The 26683-nt window shown below is 46.0% G+C and overlaps 1 protein-coding gene across 2 annotated transcripts in view; it reads right to left on the reverse strand.

Moving 5' to 3' along the window:
- The window catches only part of unc-13-4A (BAI1 associated protein 3), a 95600-nt gene that overhangs the window by 29333 nt on the left and 39584 nt on the right, over window positions 1-26683 (reverse strand). For both annotated transcript variants that reach the window (XM_011145192.3, XM_025307307.1), the window contains exons 2-3: window positions 25654-26327; window positions 22806-23050 (exon numbers count right to left, since the gene is read on the reverse strand). In XM_011145192.3, coding sequence (XP_011143494.2) covers window positions 22806-23050; window positions 25654-26055 — 647 coding nt within the window. In that variant the 5' untranslated portion in view covers window positions 26056-26327. The remainder of the gene's footprint in view (window positions 1-22805; window positions 23051-25653; window positions 26328-26683) is intronic.

Raw genomic sequence — 26683 nt, forward strand, 5'->3', positions numbered from 1 at the left:
CCGCCGCGACAGCCGAGATGCGAGTATTTTCCGCGAGCGGCGGATCGGAGAAAATTATTCAATGCGCAGTTTATGCGAATAATTAACGAATTGATTATTAACGCGCCCGTACACGCGTACGCATGCCGTGCGCATTTATCGCGCACAATTTTAGAGTTGGATTTAACAAATATATGCAAATCGAACGCAGCGGGCGCTGCACGTTGCGCGAATCTCTCTGCCTTTCGACGGGATATTTCGCGCTCGAGGTGAATTTTCGCAAGTTATCGTTGTAATTTACTTCTGACTGGCGTCACTCCTCCCGCCGTCAGCCTGAGAAAAGTCAGTCGGTTCGTCCTCCTCGCAATTCTCTTCGATCGGGAGCCATTAAGTGTCAATGAAGCGGACCCTCTTCCTTAGCATCTTTATTATGTTAAATAAGGATTTCCTTAATGAATCTATACGAAGACGACGCTTCTCCTCCTCCTCGCTGTCCCTCTTTCTTTCCTTGACATCGGCGTAAGACGTTGAAGCGGTTCGCTTAAGCGAGATGCCGTCCCCGGGGACTCGTTTCGTAAACGAGAGCGTGAATATTTCACAAGTCTCTACAAGGGATTTTCCCAAAGCTTCGGAGTCGTACATTCGAGTGAATTGTATTGTTCTTGGCTTATCCTTGTGGTCCTTTTTCATTCGAATTTCAGAATTCGTTTGAACGAGCGAGCGAGTTTCACGCGTCGGTTCTCTCTTCAGCGGAGGAACCGAAATTTTTCGCTCGGAGGAGATATCAACCGTAGCGATCCGTAGCGCGGAAAACGAGAGTGTCTTATAAGAAGACCACTTAAAACTTTCACAAGAAGCCGCATTCTACGTGCACATATTCTCTTTGTCTAAAAGTCTAAATTAATAGTACATGCTGTGTCAGATATTTTTATGTGGATATTCGCCGGTTTTGCACCTCATTTTCATCTCAGGCTTCGCTCATTCTCGGAGAGGTTCGCGTATCCAAAACAATGACGAGCTCGCGTAATTGGAACGAACCGCAAAGCAGAATAGACGAGACCATCCGCCCGAAAGGCGGCTGGCTGACGACTAGCGCTCTTCCGTCCTGTTTGATATTCGCGCAATGGAATCTCCCGAGGTTGCGAGGTCTCTAAATTTCCGCGTTCATACCTTCGTGAAGTGAGATTCGGAGTGATTTATAAATCTAACAAAATCCTACGCGAAATGCTTGACCTTCTAGACTCATGAAACTTAAATGCACTTTGAGACAGTTTTCATAGAACAACTTATGGTAAAATTTTTCCTTCACGTAGCCTTGCACGCTCTCTTAGAACGGCCTTGGTGGAGTCGCGAAACTTTGTATAATCGCCGATTGCTCGCTTTAGACTAGACCCACGTAGTGTCTACATATAATAATCGCGACTGAATTCGAGTTTATAATTTTACGTTCCGCATAATATTAGAACTACTTGACGATTTATAGACATGCGAATTTGTGAATAAAATCCTGATCCTTAAATTTGGAAGTATTTTCTTACAAGTAACATTCCACTCCCAATTCGATTATTTCTTTCTTCACAAGATAAACTTTTTGGCAATAAAAGAGTAAAGTACATACGTATATATACATGAAATAATAGAATAAAATAATAAAAAAAATCAATACTAATACGTAAAAAGAAAGAGAAATAAAAGGAGAGAAAGGAAAGAAAATTTCACAGAAATGCTCGTACGTTTCCTTGCTGCAAGGAGCTGCAAGCAAATCTCAGTCTGAGAAAGTCTCAAAAAAGGAATCCTTATGCGAAAGATACGATCGACGACTAATCGATAGATCGTTTGAAGCAATCTTCAGTTCATCCCAGTAGTATTATTTGTTGCTTCTATCGTTCCATCTCTGATTCTATTACTTTTTTACATATATACATTATATTTTTGATATATACAGCCATACGTCCGTTGTCCCTTTTATTAAGCCGCGATCTATCGCGTCCATTTGAAGTCCTCTCCGGCGCCGGGCAAACGGATCCGACGGGATGTCGCTAATGCAGCGTACACCATCCCTCAACGCCTCCGAGGGAGTCTTGACCTTGTCCGCGCCGAGTCGGATCCGAGTCGACGAGAGGAAATAAGCGAGCACACGTCCTCGTTACAGCGGACGGTCAGCCTGATATCGTATTTCAGGAGCACGCTTCGTCCAGCTTGTTAAGCGCGCCCCACTGCGCTAATTTATACAAAGCGGCAGGGCCGTATATCCCGACGGTTACGGTATTAATAAACGGCTCCTGCGTATCTCGAGAGGCCATCGGGCAGGCGGCTTTAAATCGCCCGGTTGCCGGCGGCGTGCATGTGCGTCGCCGTAGATGACGTTCCTCGATGTCGTGGCGGATGTGGTGTCGGACTTAATCCCCGGCTATGTCCCCTTGAAATTAGCTCGCGGAGACCCGCGCGCGGATACGTTCTCAGCGACGTCGTTGAGAAAAATCAAAATTCTATCAGGTGACGTCCCGTTGGAAGCCGCGCAAGTTGATTTTTCCTCCTCCTTGCGGGTTTGGTGATTCAATTTATAATCGATAGATTTTGCGCCCCGTAAAATATTGTCCTTAGATAAAATCGTCTCTCTCGCTCGCTCTTTTGTTTCTTTCGCGACGATCATATGCATTTTGTTCGAGTTTTCTTCCTAAGTGATCATTTCTATTCAAAGCTGAGCATTGAGCGCTGCATTAGCGCTGAACATTTCGGTATTCTCTCGCGAATTAAGCGAAAATGTAGAACGGACGATATAATTTCGCATTACTGCGAGCGGACTCGACAAACACGCCATGTATTAAACGTTCGAGGGATTCTTCATGAGAGTGAAGACTGCAAACTATTATAATTGCTACTAATTTATTGAAGCCAAATCGTTTTGAATCGCGTCACGTTATTTAAGCTACTGCCGCAGCTGTCGACGGGAGCTATTTCCAGGATATTTTCAAGAGTGTCTGGCCGGCGGGCGTGTAAAGAGAAGAGAGCGAAAAGAAAGCCGATAATACCTATTAAGATAACGCGCGAAATAAAGCGCGTGTAATCCGCGCGCGTGCTTGTCGCTCGCTCTCGCTCGCGAAAAACGACACTCGCGTCGACATCCACTTCTCGGAGGGCAGTGGCAAGTGAAAGAATGAAGCGACAGCAAACAGGCAATTAACACTTCAATCTTTGGCGGATTATCGGAGAAAATATTATTGTCGATTCGTATCGGCATGTCGTATTATTCAACGGAAAGAACGGAGGTCGCCTCGAAATAATAAAACGCGCGTTGGATTAATCTCTCTCTCTCTCTCTCTCTCTCTCTCTCTCTCTCCCGCAATCTCTCTCTTGCGCGCGTGAACGATGGAAAATGGTGGAAGGTACGAAAATCCGTGTTAGCCGAGCGTGAGTACGGACGCGGGGATGTGAGAATTCTTGATTCTCATCTGATTCGTTGGGCAAACATTTGCTTGCTGCGCGAGAAAATGTTGTGGAACCGGAGACGGCACCTATCTGCTGCGTTTACATTTCCCCCAGTGCTCGCAGTTTTGAATTTACACGTTTTATGCATTACACTCCGGCCTTGGTGAAACGCATTAGCGATCGAGTGACGTCACATGAACATTCCGATCTGGCTCGCGAATGTCCGCGGGAGGCCTCTTCGTGTCGCGCCTCGTCGCTTTCAGAATCAAATAAAGTCGCGGCGCCGCCGGCGACAAGTGTTACGCGGGGAGATATTCCGCTCCTTTGAATGGCATTCTTCCTTTAATCCGAACTCTCTTATGGAATCGAAGACGCGGATCGTTATCGGGACATTCACGAAGGAGCTCTTCTATGCGTATATACAGCGCGAGCAAGATTAAAAGCTGCGACCGCATCGTTCGCACTTTAATTCCCCCGAGGATCCGACCGCGCGTCGCATCGAGGTTGCATGAGCTTGAGACTAATTCACGAGGATAATTGCACCGTTGAATTCCTCGTTTCGTCGTTGTGAATTTCACGAGAGACACTTCGCGCGGTTTCGATCTCTCGCTTACCTCTTTGCACCGTTATCGTTTCGCTTTCCCACGGTAAAGAAAGAAACAATGAAACTTTTATGTAATCACCCTTACGTGTCGCGGGGTCGTTAATGAACTGCGGAGATAAATTGCGAAATCGTGCGGGCACATCACAATCGCTCAAATTCAACTTCTACCGATATTGTTGCTGACTCGAATTCCTCTTGGGAATTCGACGCGTTTATCAGCAGTCCGTTTAATTAACGCTGCAATAAAGACAATACGTTAGACGTAAAGAGGATAATTTGTATAAACAGTAAATTGGGCGACTTCGTTCGGGCGGAATGGAGGGAGATTAAAACGAGCGGTTTAGCACCACGCGACCGAACGCGACCCGCCCTCGCGGCGAAAACCAGCGATAGCCGGTTCGCATCGCGCCGCACACCCCGGAGTTTCCGGAGTTCTATTAATAAATCGACCCCGCGCGGCGCTTTCTTTCCTTCTCTCTCGCTCCATCGCCGAAAACAGACGCCTTTAACGCCGCGTCTCTTTCACACATTCTTTATATATTTTATTCGCTCTCCTCGCAGCTAATCTGGTCGCCTCCGTTTTTCCCACCCACCCACCCACCCATCTACCTACCCTCCACTACCACCACCGCTACCGCCACCACCACCCCTTCTCCCTAGCCCTCCTCCCTCTCTCACCAGTTGTGATCGATCTAATATCCGCTCTCGCACCTGCCCGCGCTTCCTCCCTCCGTCACGCAGCGAATTTTCCGAACCCAATTTTCCGCCCTTCGCTTCGGGATACCGGGGAGAACAAGAAAGAAAAAGAGAAAGAAGGAGTAGTAGTATGAGGGTGAAGAAAGGACGAAATTTCACGTGACCGCGACCAACTATCCTCGCCAAGATATTAAAAGTATCACGGGGAAGCTACCTGGACGAATTCTGGAGATCGAGCTGTCGGAATGACGTCGGCGAAAAGTTTGTGCGCGCGACTTTTGTATGGAGCCTAACTACTTATCCCTCATCCGGAGAGAGCAAAAGTCTCGTCTTGAAATCGCGGAGAGCGAGTTTCCCCCGCCGGCGACACAATAAAGATGACATTTGTATCCCCCTGGGAATGATGGGGGATCACGAAATTTCATCCGCGAGGACCTGACAATGACTGAGATGGCGAGCGAACGTCTTCGTTTACTCCGCGAAAGTGTAGCTTCAGGATACGGTCGCTGATACGGTTGGGAGAATAACTCGTCGCGACGAGGACGGTTTTGTGCCGTCGTGAGAAATATTCGCGGCGGTTTCTCGCGGATAGATCGCAACGAATGACGATGAGTCGGATATAGATGCGCCCCGAGAACAAGAATTGAACAGGATCGCTGGCTATGCATACGTTGCTTCTTGGAGGATATTCGTGCGCGAATCGCAAATTCCAGCTGGAAGGTTCGAGAGTGCCGGGGGCCCGGAGTACTTTCCTCAGAGAGTGACCGTTTTCCTTTTTCACCTGGAAATCTCGTTATACGGAAGAGCCGTCTTCTTCCGCCATACGATTCCGAACATCCGTTCGCAAACTTTCCCCGAGGAAATCCCCTCGAGTCGGATAATCCACCGTGATACCGTCGATAAAGGACTGTTTTTTTCAACAGGATTTCATCCCGAAAATGGAAATTCACGAGATAGGGAGAGAGAGAGAGAGAGAGAGAGAGAGAGAGAGAGAGAGAGGAGAGAGAGAGAGAGAGAGAGAGGGAGAGAGACAGAGAGAGAGAGAGAGAGAGAGAAAGAGAGAGGGGGAGAGACAAGTATACATGTACACGCGCGGTCGAGAGGTCGAAGGGTCACGTTCATCGGATGTTGCCTTTCATACCGGTCCTTTTATCTCGGCCCGGACGTGCCGCCATATTTCTTAGGACCACCCTCGTCCACGTACCATTACCTCCATTAAGGTAGCTACATTCTCGTTTCCATCCCTCGTCCCTCGTCTCACTCGGGGTGGTCGGACGACATCGATCGAGAGTGATGTGTATCGTTGATGAACAATGAGGGGGGAGAGAACGGGGAGAGGGGATGATGGCAGGCGTAGATGCGTCATATCGGCGTCGACCGCTGGCTCTCTGCGACGAGAACTATACGACCTGGCGAACCTGTTAACGCAACTTCTCTCGTTCGTTCGTTCGCTCGCAGGACATTATACATGTACAGTACTCGTAGTAGTCAGACAGAGCCGACGTTGTCGGCTGCTGAAGCAAGAACTCTCGTCATCTAATACTGAGCTCCTGCTGAAAGATAATTAAATGTCCGTTCAAGCGACGTGGTCCGTAATTTTCAAAACTTATTTCTATCCGCGCGACAACTGGCCCGAAATTTATTCGGTAGGGCATCATCGTCGAGGACTCCTCTGCCATCATCGACACATTTTACAATCGCGCACAATTGTGTACGAAGCCTTGTGAGATGTATTTCATTAAATAGCTTTTTCAAACAATGAATATATAATGCTTTTCTTCCAGGCGTCACCATTTTCAATTTGCACCTCGAAGTTTAACGTTCTTCCAATTCACCGAAGTAAGCACGATAATAAAAAAGAATTTCATTCGGGAGCTCATTATACCGACAGACGGGAAATGAAAGAAAAAATATGCTTTATTGTGCAGTCTTTCAGATATATTTCTGCTTCTGTTACATATTTGAAATACTCTTCAATTTTCTATCATCAGCTTTATAAGGGTGCCCCCTGCAAATATAGCAACTGATCTTTTACACAGATACATCGGCAGTGTCGCAAGAAGGCTGACAAAGATGTTTATTTTATCCTTTTCATACACACGTACGCGTACACACACACACACACACACACATACACATATGCATGTCCACGACTCGTGTGTTAGATCCTGCAATACTCTCGTAATGCGGATTTGTGAAGCGCGCGGAAGTTACGCTTCACTGCTCGAAGATGATTTAAGAAGCCCGGCTGTGCTCTCTCTCTCTCTCTCTCTCTCTCTCTCTCTATATATATATATATATATATATCACATTTTCTGCCGTATCACATATATATATGTATCACATTTTCTGCCGTACAATGTGGGAGTCCACGAAAGTACCACGCGAAAGCAACTGGCTATCCTTTATTGCCGCACCAGGAAAGGTTTACGCTACTTTTCCCGACGAAACGTGCGCTCGTAAAAGGAACCGCTTCCCCTTCTAACTGGCGGCGACTAGTGCAAGCGAGCGCGCGTGTGCAACTCGCCTCGATGTCACGCTTTATTTCTATCGAGGTCTCTACTTTTAGCTCTCTCGATCGCTCTCAGGATACCACACGGTGCAATGATGCGACGCACGATGACATTGAATGCTCCAAGGTATCGTTTAAGCGACGCTGCGAGTGGATGGGATCGCAGAGTGATCGGATTTCTAATTAAAAAGTAAAAAAAAAATGGTTCGATACTGCTCCTCCCACTTGCATTTGTCTCGATATATTGTGTATTTCTGATGGCTGATTTCCTTCTCCCGAGAGTTTCTCTCCAGCTTTTCAATCTGTTATTGTATTTTTCAATTGTGATCCTCCGATTTTTATCGAGCTATCGCTAAATCGTTGCGACGTGTGCAAATGTATGTAATACGATAAAACTTTACTTAATATTCATTGAAACGTTTCTTCTGTAAATCAAGATTCGAAATTCGACTCGCACGCTTCGATTTCACGGTGCAATTCGTAGCATATAAACAAACAGCTGCATTTTCGAGAGCCGGCAAGCGACTGAAGATACACTGCCAAATGCTCCGTTTGTTTTTTTTCTTTCTTTCGTTAAGTAATAGGCCAATAAAGTGTAACGTCCGACTAAACCAAACGGCAATGCTGGGAGATAAACGAAGACCAATGCGAGGCGCAAAGTGCGCGCGAGTACACACATATCTGCCTAAGAATAAATGGAAAGAAATTACGTTTCGCGAGATGAAACGTCGCGAGGACGTGGGAAAAATACTCGGCGCGTGGGTGTCCATGTCCAGGTAGAAGAGGAAAAGGAAAAGATGCAAAAACAGGAAGAATCACATCCGGTTGCCGCGAGGACCCCCGGGGGATCGGGATCAAAGCGATGTTGCCGGAAGGCCCACGTGTATGACGCAGCGGGCGTAAATAGAACTCTATAAAGGATCATGCGCGGCCGCTGCTCTCTTCTCCCCGATATTTTCCTAGCGCGTTACACACGGCTACTTCTACGTTCTACCGGGGGCCACGCTCGCGCTCGCGACACTTGTTGACTCTGCTGGGTCGGGTCGCTGTAAGTGCTTGCACAGCCTAGCGCTACAGCACGAGGGCTGCGAACAGTGCAGGGGGAAGTACATTGTGAGTAATTAACTCACGATTACATGCGCAATATAATGCGGTGTGGTACTGAATGTTAATATTGTTCACGCCGTTTCCCATCCCCGTGACTCACCGGAGAGAAAGTCTGATGTCGCAAAGCTTTTTTCTATAAGTAATAATTGCGCCGAGATATTCTCAGTGCGATTTGCGTGGATTTTTTGATCTTCTTCTCTGGAAGAAATTAATGCCAAGCGGATATAAGTAATATCTGACGTGTACAGTTTTTCTGCAAATAATAATTGTACAGAGATATTTTCAGTGCATTTTGCTATAATTTTTGCTGATATCAGACGTACACAGTGATCGTGAAATGTTACCTTAAAGCCCTTAAATCCTCGCACCCCGGTGCGGTATGCAAATCTTCTCCTTCGAGTTTTCAAAATTTTAAGCATGCGAGTCTCGTAAGCTACTTTTGCCTCGTTTAAAGTTACACGTGATTCGTGTAACGTTCCGCTCTTTAGCGCAAGTCGCGTTAAACTCTTGATTTCTTTGCGAATAAAGCGATACAAGCGATATTACCGCTCTTCTCGCAGACAATCAGGATACGAGTATCAATTGCACGCTGAGAGGAAATTCCCGCGGGAGTTTCCGCAAGCCGCCGAGACATTTATTATTCGTAGAAATTATCTCCGACTTAACCGCCATTAAACCATCGCAATTTTCCTGTGTCTCGGAGATACTTCTGTGTCGCTATGAAAATACCTCTCATCAAAGGATCGTAGGAGGCGCGTCGAGCAGGAGCGAAAGAGGGAGAGAGCGCGCCGGTCTCGATATCTCGTGATCTTAATTGCCCGGCACGGCGGAGAGATTAGCGCGCGGAATAAAATTAGTATCTCCGTTAATGCTAATTGAGGAACCCAACTCTCTTACTTAAGATCCCCGCCGCCTGAAAGTTTAGATCGCGGCTGAGTTGCTCGCTCATGAAACGATGAGTTCGCTCGAAGGGGCTCTCGGCGGGGACGTCTCGCGCGCCGACGCTTTATTATTTGCGGTAAATGTTTTACGACGGCCGACAGGAAGTAATGTTTGCATTATGTCGGCCGTAAGGGCTCCTCCTCTAGACGGTCCCCTGTAATTTTTCCGCCAAACGTGTCGCGTGAGCCGACGTTTCGCTCTCGATAAAAAATGGAGCAGGTCGTTACGCGCGTTATACGTGGGGCGACTAAGGGAGGCTCCGAGAATTTAGGCTTATATTTAGACGCACAGGTGCTCGCCGAGGCGAGGAATAATCCAATCGCGAGACGAGAGACTAATTTTCACGGACGGTAGCGATTTTTGAAATATGACGTTGGACGGAGAACACATCGTCCTGCTGCTTCCTCATGCTCTGCATCCCCGTCGGAACTCCGCGTGTGCACGCATATTTAACGAGGAGTTCAGCGCGACGAGGATGTTGTCGCGACGACAACACAGTCCTGTAAATAACGCTAGTCGTCAATAATGTTGCAATAGGAACCGCCGCGGTATACTCTTCGCGTCATCTCGAGTATCCTTCATCGACACGTCGCTGGGCGTCGGTGACGAGCTTACCTGCTTTAATCGTCAACACAACGCTCGTATTTCTAAGAGACCTTTCAATAATCACTTCAAGCGCTGCACCTTTGTCGTCAGATTGCCGAAAGCGTTCGCGTGAGGGGAGCTGCTGTTGAATCGAGCCGAAACCGCTGAGAGTGCAGTGAAATTTTGCGACACCACGTCGCGCCTTCTAATCGAGTGGTACTTCTAATGAGTTTTCAATAACATTAGCAAACGAAGTTGTTTCGTTGCGCCCTTACAGTACCGCACAGTGTAACTCTGTTACACCAATATGTGAAACTTTCGTGTTGATTTCTTCTTTCAAAATAAGATTTAATGATGATCAGAGCAACTAAGCTATAATTCTACTAATTATTTTCTTGATAATATATAATATCTTTGCAACTACCGCATATATAATCGTGCACTTCGTTCGCTTGATCATCGGTGAGACTAGATTGCAAAATGGAGTTATGTTATATGAACGTATGATACTCGTACGTTCTCCGTTTCTCCGTTTCTCTTCCGAGAGGTTCACATCGTTTGCATAAAGCTCGCGACACTTTTCTTGGCACTTTCTCGGAGCTTTCCGAACTCTTCTGCTTGCAGATTATTTTCGTGTATTTCGTATTAAGAAACATGACATCTGCCGAATCTCTCAATGTGCACACTCGTACCTATCGATTCACGCCAACTTTGTGCGCTCAAAAATTCGTCGAAGAGGAAGAGAAAGGGCGTCGCAAACTATTGTACCACTCACGTGAGACATTCATCCCGATCCCACAGTGGGCACATGAGCATGTAAGAGACTCTCCTCGACGACTCACATCCGCTGAAAAGACCGTTTCTCCTCTCTAGGAAGGTGGTGGAGTGTCAGAGTCCGTTCGTCGTTTTCAAGGAGCGTTACGGACAGTGCGGATTTCCGTATCGGGGACGCTTTTTGTCTGGGTAACCCCGTGACGGTACGAGAACGTGTTCCTCCTCTGCCACAAAGCACCGCGGGGAGCCGTCCGGTATATAGACGATAAACGCGCCGTGAAAACGCGTCGGGGGGTTGACTTAGAAATCCTTTCAGAAAGTTTTTTACGACACCGTAGCTGACCGCGCCGCCGAAGTTAATCCGTCGTCCTGACGGCGTCGCCGACGACTATATTTCGGTCGTTGGCGTCGTCGTCGTCGTCGTCGTCATTGTCGGCGACGCTCGCTCGCTCTTCCGCCCGCCGAGCACTTCCGGGCGTTTTTCAGTTTTACGAACGGCAACCCTCTCGGCTATTTGTCCCGTTTTACTTCCCGTTTGTAATTTCATCCGCCATCCGTCCTTGTGACTCTCGTCGCTTTATTCACTCTGTTTCAAGGCTATATACGGCGCTGCCGACAGGAAAAGCGCGACGTTGCGGCTCGATACCGGTCGGAAATTACGACGTCGCAAAAGAACGGGAAGAAAGAGAGACGAAACGATCGGTCGGTTGAGAGTTTTGACAAACACGTACGACTCCCGAGATGCAAAGTTTCGCGCTGTTCCTCGCGCTGCATGGCAGCGTTGGGACTTAACTGATGAAAATTTTGACTGAAACAATTCGAAAAATAATATTGAAGAAGTCGATCGCCATATACGTAGCTCGCGCGCGTTGATGAATCTAATTATCAATTAATGTATAATCAATCAAGTAAAAGTAATCGATCGAAACGGTCAGTATTTAATCACTATTTCCTCGATGTCAATCAATATTTTCCAGTCGATTACTTCTCAATGCTGTCGTATGGTCGGCGGCTCCAATTACGTCAGCGTAAAGGACTCGTAAAAAAAAAAAAAGTTCAACATGTCGCTCGAACATTCAGTGTTGACGATAAGATCGATCGCGAGGAGGACAAAGATTCGAACACCCTGCCGAGTTTAACGAAGACACGGGCTTTCTCATGACAATGTCCAACTTTCGCAGAGGCGGGAGAAAGTCCTTCGACTCCTTTTTCAGACCCTCGATAAGTCGATTCCTTAACGGGATAACCCGGCAAACTTTTGATACGTATGGGAACACATTTCGTTCATATCTGTCTCCATCTCCTTTGGGCTTTTGGCGATTTACGAGCATGTCTGTAATTACAGCCGCAGTATGGCGCGCCCGATATGCCCCGCGGCTGCCTCTCCGCCTCGTCGTAAATCCTTATCCAGTCGCACTTGCAACTTTTACTGCAAACGCCGCAGACGAGCCCGAGTTGCCTAACGATTCGGCTTTGTAAGTGTGTCTCTTAAGAGCTCCCCCTCCTCTCCAAAAAAGGATTTGCGAAAGCCCGCCGCGAGAGAAATAGCGTGTCTGAATTAACTGGTGTTTCTTAATGAAAATGTACGTACACCGTCGGTTCTAAGCTCTCTCTCTCTCTCTCTCTCTCTCTCTCTCTCTCTCTCTCTCTCTCTCTCTCTCTCTCTCCCTCTCTCTCTCTCTTTCTTTCTTCTATGCCATTCGCTATTATCCGATTAGAAGGGAACTTGTCCAATAGCGAGCAACCACTCTGGTTCTTTTCCGTTCCTTTTCTTCCTTCAGCAGAGAGATAAGGAAGAAATAGCCGCATAAGGCGAAATCGCGTGCGCGCGATTTTAATTATAGCTCAACCGAAACTTTTTATTCTTAATTTCGCTAACAACATCCCGATACGTAGTTTTCAGATATACTTTCTCACTTCAGAGTTCAATTGGTTAATCGTTTCCGGCGCGAAGTTATTCCGACGGGAATAACCGGGTTGTCCAATAAGACACATCGGAATCAAGGTGGAATTGCGGAGAGAAATTATTCGTTCGTTTAACCCAGCGAGAGATACTGTTCTACCGATCAGAAGAAGCGGATGCATCGATGTACGTAGCGCGCCCATTTCCGCAGGTCTCGCGTCAATTATTACGAGAAACCGAATGGAGGGCCGCGAATTGGCGGCGATATATCGCGTTTGAATTCGCAACACGTCGTGGCCCTAATTGCAAATTAGGAGAGCGCCGATATTGCCTTGGCGGCTCGCCAGCTTCGAGCTATTAAAGCGGCGTTTGAGAAAACGAGGCTCATACGGGTCGCGTCAGAAGTCGCGCGTCCGGCACGGCGTTACGCGATGCGATGACGGAAACGCTCGATCCGAATCAATGGAGATTCGTCCTGTCTCGTCGGGATCCTTTAAAGCACATTGAACATGAAACAAGGGGGAAATACGACGTAATACGTATCGACTCGCGTTGCCGATTTGGACAACGCAGTTCAAAAAGTAATATCTGTCGGTCGTCAGCCGAACTCGAAGCGGAAACACGAATGACAGGGAAAAGCGGTCACTCGATGTTTATATGACGAGATATCTCGCGCTCAAGTTCACGCGATAAGAATGGACGCGCAGACCTTTGTGGCGTTCACGTCCGTTGGATTCGGAGTATATTATATTACGTTTACTGGGTTTAGATTGTATCATCGGCGAGTATTTTCTCCGCGATGGAAAGGAGGGAAAGATTTGACGAGAAAAGCGGTGCTCGAAGTTATTGGGTTGCCCGATAAGTTCTTTTTGTGAATTATTCTCAAAGCAGATATTTTTATAGTTGGATGGTAACTTTGTTCGATAATGTATTTTGACTGTTTTTCCGATGACAAGAGAACGCGAGAAAATAAACAAACTTGCGAAGTTCGAATAGAGAAATCCGTGCACAAATTTAATCCTGAAGAGCTAATATTTTTTACTCGCGTACTCCAACGCGACAATGGTAATTTTGATGACACTTTTCGATATCCACTCAGCGGACATTATCGATGTCAACGTAGAAAGACGTAATGGATAATTTACGAGCGAGGCCGGCTTGACATATTATTACAATTTGGTTACGTTAATGTTTAATTAATTGAATGTCATTTAGCCCATTGTCGAAATGATTTCGACTGTGTAATTCGCCGCTAATGCTTCACCTTCTCGGTTTGTATAGGCAATAAAAAGCATTTTAGGTTCTCTGTTGTTATCACGTTAATAGGGCTTGTATCGATAAACGCTTCGAAAATTGTTCGTTTCCAGCAGTTGAAGGATCTGCTGGCTCGCACAGATTTTTATCTGGATGCGTTTTGAAAGATTTTGTCTCTTTCTTTTCAAGTACGTACAGGGAACTTTAAAAATTCACGTTAAACAGGAACATGCGTATTACCGGATACAAATGTTCTACGTATACCCTGAGAGAAAAAAATGGTTACCTTCATTAAAATTATAATAATTTTCGGTACTAAACATTTTATTTTTTTGTTGCTCTAATAGCGGTTGTAGTAATAATAGCGAGTAATAGCAGTGGCGCAATGTGCGTATAAAATTATTTTTATTTATTATTATATATACTATAATATATATTATAGTAACATCTTAAAATACAAATATTAATAATATTAACATTATAATAGTACTCTCGCTGCAAGATCTTTATAGGTTTAAATTTCTCCTTGAAACACATTTTTACAACACATTTTATTTATTTATTTATATATCTTTTGTATACTGGAATTCATTTTAATTTTTATCTGTCCATCCGCATTATTGTTTATATACACTAAAAAGTTTTTCTATTAATAAAGTAGATTATCATTATTATAAAACTGGTTTTCTTGACTTAACTACTCCGCTTATGCATCTATAGTTACGGATATAGAATGTATTTTTCTTTCAATGTATCCGATGTAACGGAAACACTGGAACGTCAAACGGCTTCAATAATTCATGCGAAAAATTCTTCAATCGCAGCCGAAAAGCGCACACGTCCACGCGCACCTGTACGCTCTTGAACGGATCGATAGTCGCGCGTTCGAGCACAATTAGATAAAGCCCGATCTCTCGTAGAAACGTTTACAAGCTTGTTTACGATCGAGCGGCGGATAGAAAAGCGGTAAGAGCCGGCTCACACCTTCTCGTGCGAAAAACATTTGCGCTCCTACATCGGAGCTCTTGTAAATTTGCAATCTACGTCTTATCCCTCGAAATACCATCGCTTTATTAAAGGGTTCTCCCAGCAGCAATACTAAGCGATGCTATCGACTAAGTACAACGTAATGAAATTGTGTTTCGATAGGGAATTCCGGCTTAATCGATTTTCCTCTCCTTTTTTCCCTTTCCCAAATATTCTTTTACGCCGCGTAAAAATTATGCGAGTGGTATGTTAAATAAAGTGCATGTATCCTGCGGACGAGTATCTTTGAGAATTTTTTACCACGCGTTACCTGTAATGATCCGCGGAAATCTCTGTACGCTCGCTTGCAACCCTTCTCTCTCTCCTCCTCTCTCTCTCTCTCTCCTCCTCTCTCTCTCTCTCTCTTTCTTGGCTCGTTATTTCCTATTATTTTGTTCTCGACGAAAAGGGCGGAAATTTATGTTTATTAGTCCTAAGAAACTTTCACGGTGAAATATAATTAAAAGGTAAAAAAGTTTCAACCGACGAACCTTAACGTATATTGAGTTCTTTATTGCAATGTATTCGTCAATATCGCGTTTCACGCGACGAGTTTTACAAAATGACTGAGTCCAGCGGAGTGCCTATCTATATTCCAGCGGGGAGTTCCAAACTTATACTCTCCCTTTCACTGCCTCTTTCCTCCTCCTCTGTCTCTCTTTTTATCCCCTCGGAGAACTTTTATTTAGATGGCACATCAGTTTGGACTGTACGTAAAGGAAGAAAAAAGGAAACAAAAAGAAAAAAAAAAAGTCGATAGGACCGCCGCTTTATTTTCCGTAACGTCCCTCGAGGAAAGGTCTTGGTCCTCCTCCTTTGAGAAGAACAAGCCAGACTAACGTGGCCTGAGAGCGACTTCTCTGCAATAACAAGCAGATTTATTTATCCCCGAGCGCACATTCTGTTTGTAAGCCGTCGCGGCTGTACGGAGGAAAATATTCTGATTAGTGCAGCCTCATCTGTTCCGCCGGCGCTCGCTCGGACTTATCCAATGTCCGTTTCCTGTCGTGCGCGTTTGTCCGGATTTTTCCGGACGGTGAACGAATTCACCGAATATAAATCAGATTTTCCGTCGCAGCTCTTGCGACGGAAAATCTATACGCGCGCCGTCGACGATACTCGACGAGCACTGCGAAAACGGAAACGCCTCGTTCGAACTTCTCAGGAAACATTTATTAAATATTCAGCGAAGATATATCCGGCTCGGCTAGAGAATATCGAGAGTCTGCCGACTCAGCGACGATGAGGAATGCTGCAGTTCAAACATACTTATGCGACTTAGGATTTTATATCATTCGAATCCTTTGGGCAGAATTTCTTTTTTCTTTTCTCTTTCTCCTCTTGCTTCCCTTGGTGCTTTATTTCGTTTATTATCCATTGTACTAAAAGAGCATCTTTCCACTTAGCTAAATAAATAAACAAATAAATTTGTACAGGAATCAGCATTTCGCTAAAACATCCACGATTTTTATATTGTTCCTTTTTTCTTTCTTTTTCTTTTCCTTGTACTTTCATTTGTTTATATATATAAGTATCTTTCCGTACAAATAAAGGAATAAATTTTACAGGAATCAACGTTTTCCCATTTCGCGTTCAATTTACCAAATTGCGTGACCACAATTGCGAGATCATGCGGTTTGTCGCAGCATTGCGTGGGCGCGCTCATTGTGTAACCAATCGGTATCGATTGTCGCGATAGCGGTAGCGGTTGTCGCAGGATCGCGGCATAAATTTGGAGCATCCACTGCGCAGGATTTCTAACCGATACTTTTCTCATTAGGATTCCGATCCTTCTGTCGCGCCGGAGACTTCTCTTGTTGCGTCGTCGAGTGCTCGCGCATCCTGACTCCCGGCGTCGGATGCACGTCGTGCCCAAGCGTCGTGCAATAAACGTCGGGTGTAAAGCTCGACTGGATAAGGATTCACCGATCTCGGAGAAACTGAAATTAATGGCGACGGGAATTTAAAGTGCTTCGGCCGCGCGGCGAGCCGCGCGGATTGGATTTTCGGTCGAAGTGTCAAACGCGGAAAACGGGAGGTTGCGATCTCAACCATTGGCGAGTCTTCGAGACATTTCCACGAGATATTCTAACGCATGGCTGCTCGTCGCGAGTACCTTCTGCGTTTCGAGAATAAGGAGGAGGACGGAGAAAGTGTTTCTCTCCTGAGCAAGCACGAAACGTAATAACGTTGTATCGCTGAAGTGAGACTGATGTCGTCTTCCATTACGAAGTAATGCACTTTCCATTGTTTATTTCTCTCTACTCGTGCTCCATCGTCAGCGTCGTCAGCGCTGATTAAGTTACACCTGCTGTGTCTAACTTCGTCACCCGTCTCACTGGCGGCTTGTTGTTTCGCTGTGGGACGCGTCGTCATTTTATTCAGCACGACGGGTGATCTTCGTTAACGCTCAGCTGGGAGGTAAATAGTGACTGTTGAATTCGTTCATATCGTTGCTGCTTAATCAATAACGATCTCGTCGACTATTATTAGTGTGATTTTTGCGTACCGGTGGCGCTCGGAGCTCGAGAATACTCCATTCGTTTTCGATCAATTCGCTATTTCTCGCTGATTCGCTATCATATTTCACGAGTTATCAAGAGGCTATATTGATTAATTAATTATCCTCTGTCATATTGATTAAGTGAAAGAAGAAGAAAACTATATATAATCCGTCCTAGTAAAAGAAAAAAATAATTTTCCCCCTGTGCGCTTCTTGTAGGACCTGAGAAAGAAGAAAAATTATGAAATCTGACTTTGCGAATAGTTCACTTAACGAACTGGAAAACGACTTGCGAATCAAGTTGAGGTCAATGTATTATGAAAGGGTTGGTTATTGAACAGATATTTCACAATAACTGTATTCACACATTTATGTTAAACGTATTCGAGATTTTCTTGGATCTTTCACTCGCGGATCGTAATTTTAGCGGCTTTTTCAGCGGCTCACCAGTTTGATAATAGTTTGATAAAATTTGCAATTGAGAGGCACTTGGCGGGATTGCGTTGTGAAATCACATTATCGATTTCCGTGCTGGGCCTCGTTGTAGCGTATATTATCGGTGATTTCTTCCCAATGAGAGGACCGATCAGGGTGAAGCCACTGACACACATCGATAGGAGGACAGATATCGCCGTTCGTCGGACGAGCGCACTCTGGAATTCGGCGAATGACGGGCGGCTTTTGTTGATCTAAAGTCAGTTTCGTGGGATCCCGGGCCCCGAGAACGCTTGTACAAAGGATGTCATGCTGAAAGGGTAGCGGCCTTTGATTACGCGCTCCCAGCGAGCCCCGTCCGGCGAATTGAGGTCACCGAATGGCCGAGCTTGCTTCGATATGTCCCTTCTCCTTTGATGGAAGGGATGGTTCTGCGATTCGGGGCAAACATCTGGACAGGTTGTTCCCACATTCGCGCGAGTTGCTTGGAAAAAATCGCCGAAATTTTTTACCGTGCGCACGCGCACACACGCACATCAAGGCAAACGTTTATTTTCATACGACTCGCCCGCCGGAAAATATTTATTCAGTCAGATAAATACGATCTCTCTCCCTCTGCCTACATCTGTTTATTTATTTATTTCTCTCTTTTTACTCTCTGCCACGCATCGAGAGAACTTCGCCTTTGTAACTTGGAACATGCGCCGAACGTTTACGGTACAAGTGGGAAGAATAATTGACGTGAATTTAAAATAAAAAGTGGAAAAACAGGAAAGAAATGAGAGATCATTCGGACCAATTAGACTCGAAGGAACGAGCGTCTGGCGACGGCGAAACGCGGTTCTGACGGCGAAAGGGGACTATTTGGAAACTAAATGAAATCGGGAAACTGTCCCCGGGAAAGAGGAGCGATTCCTTTACTCCCTCCCTCTTCCTTGCTCGGAACGCCTGTCACCGGGGCTTTATGAAGCGCAATCGTATGAGTATTTTAATTTCCGCGGGATAGTTGGTAGCGCATCGCTGTGGCATAACAGCATCGATCGTCGATGTTATTTTATTCGTATTATTTATATATTCGCGATTTCGTGCCCAAGTATATCGCGATATAATTGGCGGCGATCGTGCCAAATCCCTTTCATGTATCGTATCTAGGCTGCGTTTGAAAACATCACTCGGATACTCTCTCTCTCTCTCTCTCTCTCTCTCTCTCTCTCTCTCTCTCTCTCTCTCTCTCTCTCTCTCTTTCTTTATCTCATTTTTATGTCTCTCTCACACCAACGCGGCAGATGCACCCGAGTGACGGTTTCCGAACACAGCTCTAGTCAGTTTTGATCAAAACAAACGCGTGTTAAATTGAAAAATACGCCTATGTGTCCACACACACACGCTCGTATATTTTTCGAGAATCTATTCGGACGATCGGAACGATGCTTTACATACATCGTTGAGTTAAAAAAAAATATATCTATTCTTTTTACACGTTTCGTTGGGCTTTTGGAAAAGTTACCTCGTGAAAACAACTTATTATCATTACTGTAGTTACAAAATCCCAACAGTCCGAGTCGTTACAATTTCCGTCATTTTGTCGCTAAATTTTGAAGAATTTCTTCGTGTTCTGCTGATCGAAACGACTCTCATCGTTGGATTAGAACAAAGTATTTATTCTTCGTACCTTCCTTGTCAGATTCGAGAAAGTTACTCTTTGCAAATTACTCTTTGAAAGCAACCCGTCACCATTATCGTTACCGTTACCACACTTTCAGAAGTAGCGAGTCGTTGCAATTTCCATTACCTTTCTCGCTATATTTTAAATTCTTTCATGTTTCCAGCAGAGCGCTGTTTCACGCGCGACGTAACAAACGTTCCAAATAACCGTTACATTCGCTGGCGTTATCAAAAAGTGTAACCCCGTTATCATTGTCGCTAACAAAAGATAATGTTACAACGTCCTCACTAGGTCGTTACTGAAGGAAAACAACTTGTTACACGGTGACAGGTAAACGCATTGTTTTCCAAGCCCGCGTAAGGCACATTCACTCCGCACAAAAGCTTCCATGCATTCGTCGCGAGTCTCGGCGCCGAATGTCAATTAAATTTAACGACTGGCAACCGTTATCGGCCAAATCGCGCGGCTGTTTTACGAATGAACGATTTCCGGGGCATTTTGCATTGTTCTCGACGACTCGTCTCGGCAACACGAACGAGGTCGGACGTAAGCTCTTGGCCGCGCGGCGTGCGCGGGCGGATCAGCGGGCTTTCGCGTTAGATGTCACACGATTGCGATTTTTCATACTCGCCGCGAATAAATCGCCTCAGTTATTCTCGCGGGGTGCGCGTCGCCGTGGCACGCGAGGCAGAGAAGACACGGGAAAGCGTACGCGACGCGCAGTGGCGCAGTTTGGAAACTCGCGCTGAAGAACGCGAGTAAATACGTCAACTTTACGCGATTGCGTTGCGCGAGAGGTCGGCAAAGCCGCTCCCCGGCTCCGTAATAAAGTTCAAAGAAACAGAAGCGGGGACGACGTCGGTACGTTTATTATTCTCGCCAGTCACATAAAAATGGCGAGGTTCTCCCGCGTAATCGTCCTGGATCATTCATCCGCGCGACGTATCCGTCGCGTTTGCTGATTTTCATGAATATTGCATCTTACGTGAAAGCAGTTCACTTTTATTACCACTCGACGTTACGAGGTGCGACGCGCGAATACGTTAGACTACTTCGTGTAATAAATATTTCAAGCGAAATCGTTTTCTGAAATAAATATATCTAGCCTCTCGTAACTCCGGGCATTAAGTATGCAGATGTATGTGTGTGTGTGTGCGCTTTTCTATATAAAGATATAAAATGCACATAAAATATTTTTAGATTTTAGAGACAGATAACGCTTGGTTGTTTGTTTTAGAAAATAGGTCGGCCAGATAAAACCTTTCATATAGCGTCCACTTCACCATTTTTCATGCGCCTCTTTAAACAAAACAGCACATTTTGAAACGGTATACAAAAACGATATTATCGTTTATTGTTCCCGCATGTAAATGATACCAGGTCCGCCGAGCGACTATCGGTTTACAGAGAGCACGTTGCAATAAAAATCACGCTATTGCACCGTTGGTGATATTGCATTTGCGTTGCAATCCCTCCTCCCTCCCCCCCCCTCTCTCTCTCTCTCTCTCTCTCTCTCTCTCCTTTTTTCTCTCTCTCACGGAGTTCCACAAGTTTACCGCGTATGGAAATGTCACGCGAGAGGAAACACCTAAGTCGGCGAAAGTGCTCGCCTCCGGCCAGATGGAAGAGTGAAAAAGGCAAAGAGAAAGAGAAAGGGAAAAGGCAAACGGGGGCAAACTTTAAAGAGGGAGATTAACAATTCGCGCTAAATGGCCAACCGCGCGCTTATGCATATGCAACGAACCGATTCGAGACCGGGGGAGTCGCGATGCATCGCGGCGGCCTTATTAAAAAAGTGCATTCGCATTTCGCGACGTACACGCGAAGTTCCTCGCGGAGGCAAGAAAACGTCCGGCGTATCGAAATGCGTTTTCGTCACGACACATCCCGCGCAACCAACCACCAGAGCGACCTTCGAGCGACGCACACAAGAACGTAGTTTACCGGAAAGCTTAGCGCATAGCGCCGTCATAACCGGATTAAAGCGCTGAATGGCCGGCTCGGGCGCTGTCTTAGCGGAGATCCGATGGTGAATGCTATTCGAGAACGCACCGAGGGCATCCGGGAGTACCCAGCCGCGATGATTCCAAAGGCGAAATTATTCGCTCCAGCTGGCGCGACGAAACGCCGCCGTGCACCGTCGACGAGCTCCTCGCGAGTCCTCGAGACGCTCGCCGCGACGAGACGCTTCGTCTGTAAAACTGCCCCGCGAATCTTAATAATTCGCCCCGACGCAACGCGCCGTATCGCGCGAATCGTCGCATTTGTCTTGGCACAGTGCGCCTCGTGAATTCTCGGGAACTTTGTTAAAATGACAGATCATATCGCCAGTGCGCTCTGTTATCGTAAATTAAACATCACCGCGTTTTCTAGCTTGACTTGAGCTACTTTGCAAATAATCGGATTAGACGTTAGACGCACCGTTGGGTCGCTTCGTCTCTCTCTCTCTCTCTCTCTCTCTCTCTCTCTCTCTCTCTCTCTCTCTCTCTCTCTGCGTGAAGTTTTATAAATAATATATTTTATAATATATTTTACGGTGCATTTTATAATAACATGCTGAATATCGCGGTGATCGCTAATGACCGGCATGATGATACTACCGTGTATAATAATAATACTAATAATAATAATAATTATTATTATTGTTATTATTATATAATTAAAATGTATAATTATTTCAATGTATTAATAATTATTATTATAATTACACGTGTAATTATACGTAATTTATGGATTATATTTTAAGTATAATTAAATGCATCTGAAAAATTGTGTTTGCACGGCCAGTAAAAGGCCACCGAAGCGAGACGAATGGCATCTCGAATGGCATTTGTTCGCCGTATTTATGATGATTCGACTATCAGTTAGGCTCTTGCACAATCAACGGTAATTTGCGCGACAATCAATGTGTCAACGCTACAACTACCGACGATTAATGACCTGTCGCTGTCAGAGTAGTCAAAATGACATGGTTCTGAAAAGCGATAAAAAGAATGCGAGGGAGAAAATGATGATTATTTATTACTCCTAGTCTCATTCAACATTAATTAAAAATATAAGATGCACCGACATGAATTTTCGTAATTTTTCGGAGAAATTATACACCGCTTACCGATCGTTTCGGTTTAATTCGACTGTGGGGCTCGTTATCGCTGTCACTTTATTATTAATCACGACTGCCTCCCACGATTTTCTTCCTTTCCTTCGCTTTCTTTTGAAGGAAGAATTAAATCTCTCCTCCGCAAACTTCGCTTTACAATAGACCGTAAATGATGGCGCCTCGTATTTTCCGCGGCGGTATATCTGGGACGCGGAGAATCGGCGGAAAACCGGAAGCGTGACTGCTCTGCACGGCGTAACGGTACCCGCGCTCGTTACCTAGCTACTTACCCAGAAGTGGCTTGTACGTCGAACTCCTGCCAAGATGGTCTGCGACGGCAGAACGACGGAAGAGGCGGTCGATCGTCGGATCCGCCGCTACGGCGAAAGGAGCCGACTCTTCTCGGCGACGTGGCGCCGCTTCCTGCCGCAGGATGCACCGTTAGTCCCGGAGTGGAAGTGCACTCGAGGGTGCGTCTACGTGTCGAGAGCGAGCGCGTGTGCGACGACGTGACGGTTCCTGGCGGCGGTACGACCTGCAAAGAAGCGGAACGCTTGAGAGACGTCTCGTCGCAACAAGACGACGACGATCACGACGACCACGACGATGGCGATGACCGCCAAGTGGCTGGAAAAAAATAACGGACCAGAGTCCGAAGGACTCCGTCGGGATTCCGACGAATTGATCAATGTTGTGAATTAGTTTTTTTCATAATTTCGACGACGCGCTTGGCCCTGGTAATAACTCGACGTATATCTCGCAAATAATAATAACCACGATAACAACAACAATAATAAATGTGACGTATGTATGCGAAAAAGTTAATTTGTGAATTCTACAATATGCAAATGAGCTGCAGTCAGTGGCAGGGAGATTGCGATATTTTTTCGTTGATGAGCTTCGCGACGCATTTGTATTCGCGGGAGGAATTTTGTTGCCTCGTAATTTCCGGAAGATTGATTATTTTCAACATCGGACAGCGGATGCGTTGCGGAGCTCATCGGGGAGAAGGATTGCGATCGCTTTGTTACTGACAATACTCCAGCTTTGATAAATTAACGGGCCAAGGGAAACGAGAGAAACGATTGTCTGCATCGCAGAGCACGAAAAGATAATCAGTTGTTGGGATCGAGAGAATGAGAATTTTTCTTTCCGACACGGTATACCGCGACCGTCCATTCGTTTCCGTGTGAAATTTAATACACGTTTTCATCCGCGAGTCGATACCGATAAATGCATTGTTTCGTGACAAAAAAGAAATGAAGAGAGGAAAAAATAACAAAAGCGCCCCTGCTCGTCGGCAATATCGACAGGCCATTTCTATGCATTGACGCGAGAATTAATAAATGTACATTTCAGACCAAAATGAGAGGCCCCCCTCGCCCCGTTGAAAATTGTAGCGACGGGTCATTACACGCGTATCCGCGGAGTGATGCATCGCCGATCACATCTGCCTTGATTTGTTTGCATAATAATGCGTGTCGCGCGTAAATTACAGCAGAGTGCCCGTCGCTGCATCGTGATGTATGAATTTCGATTAGAAAATTGCCAAGTCATAATTGATAATTTACTTCGTTAAAACTTCCCCACTATCCAACGCGGGGGGCACAAGGAGGGGGGGGGACCTCAGGTTAGCTCTCACTGCGCGAACGACGGCCCGTCGAGTAAAAATTGATAAGCGTCGCGACGCGGAGATGTCGCGCGAGACGATGAATGTTTCACGTCCGTGCGAATTAGCGCCAACATAACGGACGGTTAATTACGATCGACTCTGACGCGCAACTGCAATCAATAGATCAACTTTCTCGTAACTCGCGAACAAAAGCGACCGTGTCCATCTCAGCGCGGTGGCGTCGTGATACGTCCCCTTTAAAAAGACTCGACTTTCACACTTTCTTTAATCAAGAAAAAATACGGCCGTCCTTTGGTCGATTTCGTGCCGCTCGCGAGAAGTTAATCTTAGTCTCCGCGCAATTAGACCTTTGGCTGCGACCGCGGCGTTGTAATTTATCGCGCTGCCATTTTAGCGGGGAAAATTTGCGTATCCGTGCGCGTGCGCGAGCGCGGCTGAAAGACAAATGTCATCCCGAGCGTTCGAAACCGCTCGCTCCGATTATCGAACTGGCGCGACCGATGTGTGTGATCTAATTAAACAATGAGACACATTACGAGTCGTATTAATCGCACGAGCTTCCTGCCTCTCAATAGCGCGCGCCGCAGTTATCTGGAAATTGCCCGTTCGAGCGTGTAGTGGGTCAATATAATGAGAATAATCGCTCGAGCGCGCGAGAGAGAGGTCTCCATTTTCCTGTTGCCTTTTTTACTTTTTCAATAAAAATTCACGTCTATCTGCTGCACAGGCAGCGAATTTTTCGCCGGGAGACATTAATATTCGTACACTGAGAAAGCAAAGTAAAAGTATCAATGAATATTAATTGCATCGGTAAAAATGTATCAATACGAATATTTCAACTTCCGACATCACAAAATATACGTTCACATTCAATACGTACATATATATTCTGTGTGTCGAACTATGTCGAATATTCGATATTCGTTAAAAATATTCGTTAAATATTCGAATTTAAAGGCTAAAGGAATAAGAACGTCCTGAGTAACACGTCCCGGCACTGGTATTTTTATCTTACTTTTACATTTATTTTTTTATTCAGAACATTCGAAAATAATATGACAAATTTATGTATATGTATGCTAAAAATTTGTTATTTACGTATATTTTTTCATGTAATTTTTATTTATGTATGATAAAAATATCTTTACGCCGTCAAGTTATTTAGATAAGCTATTAATTAATTACTGCGGTATATAAATTTGTGCCTCGGTGTGAATAATATTCCACTTAGAGAGGCAGTGCAGTACGTCGTACCATTCGATAAAAATTTCCTCCGCGTACAGTCTCGTTCGTCTCCCGCTTGGTCTCTTTCTTCTGTGTCAATTCTCCATTCAACATTCCCGGACTCGCAATGTCGATTTGACACGTCGAAGCGTCGCGTGCAGTTTCCGCGCGTCACGCGACGAGAATAATAAATCCCATGTCGGAAAATAAATATGAAATTAGCCCACGATAACGCCGTCGTAATCACTCGCTTCACGGTGCCACCGGTTTAATCACATTACCTTGGGAAAGCCATGCGGCGTGGCTTGCTGGGAAACGGCGCCGCCGCCGGTGGTGGTGGTCGAGGTGACGCTTCCGGTGGAGCTGCTCCTCCCGGTCCCGCTGGTAGTCGAGTCCTCGCGACTAAACGAGAACCTCTTCACGCTGTTCGTCACGTACTCCTGCAGGGAGTTGAAGAAGCTCATTTTTACGGGCTGCTGTCCTCGTGGTGTTCCGTGCGAATGCTGACGCCGGCTGTTCAGACGGTCGCCGCTGTCATCGTACTCTTCCTTCTCTTCCTTGTCGTCGTCGTCGTCGTCGTCGTCGTCGTCGTCGTCGTCGTTGTCTTCGCGGGCTTTCTCCGCTCTTGATGGCACGTTCCTAGGGACCGAAATGCCGCGGTACGCTTCGAAATCTACAAGCATCGATCTCGCAGAAGGTCGACACGATGCCGCTCGCCTCTCGCCGCTTCCTGCTCGCGAACGTGGGTCCCCCGAGCTCGGGAATTTTCACCGTATTTCGCGTCGCAGTATCGATCTCCAGCCACGGCTATTTGCGACTTCTTTCCGTCAGATTCTTCCCGCAATTTCGAGGCTCGGCCCGTCGCACGAATCATCGCACCTTGAAGTCCCCGGGATGTTTATGACGCTGCGCTTCGTCGAGGCGAGCTGGAGCGCCGACGGAACGGTGCGAGCATCTGCAGGAAACCGAAGAGTCAACAATTAATATGCGTGCTGAGACGTGCCGCCGCTTCTTCTTGACGGCCGCTGATTTTTCACGACGAGTTGGAGGTTAATCAGTGGCGGTCGACGGAGCGCGAAAATAAACGTCGCGCGAACGGCAAAGGAAAAATTCCGAGGAGTTCATTACTCGGATTCAAAGCCGGACGCAAGGAAGCTATTCCGGCGCTAGCTCGTTTGTTGTAAAATGTTGCGCGAACACGTCGTTAATACGGCGTCGGAACTTTCCGATGCGAAACTTCTTGCAACTTTTCGAGAACCGTTCGAGAATTGCTCTCGAGCTCAAACACGTATCCCGAGTAAAGCCGTGATC

The sequence above is a fragment of the Harpegnathos saltator genome, unplaced genomic scaffold, assembly GCF_003227715.2.
Source record: "Harpegnathos saltator strain DR-91 unplaced genomic scaffold, Hsal_v8.6 scaffold845, whole genome shotgun sequence".
Classification (NCBI taxonomy): Eukaryota; Metazoa; Arthropoda; class Insecta; order Hymenoptera; family Formicidae; genus Harpegnathos; species Harpegnathos saltator.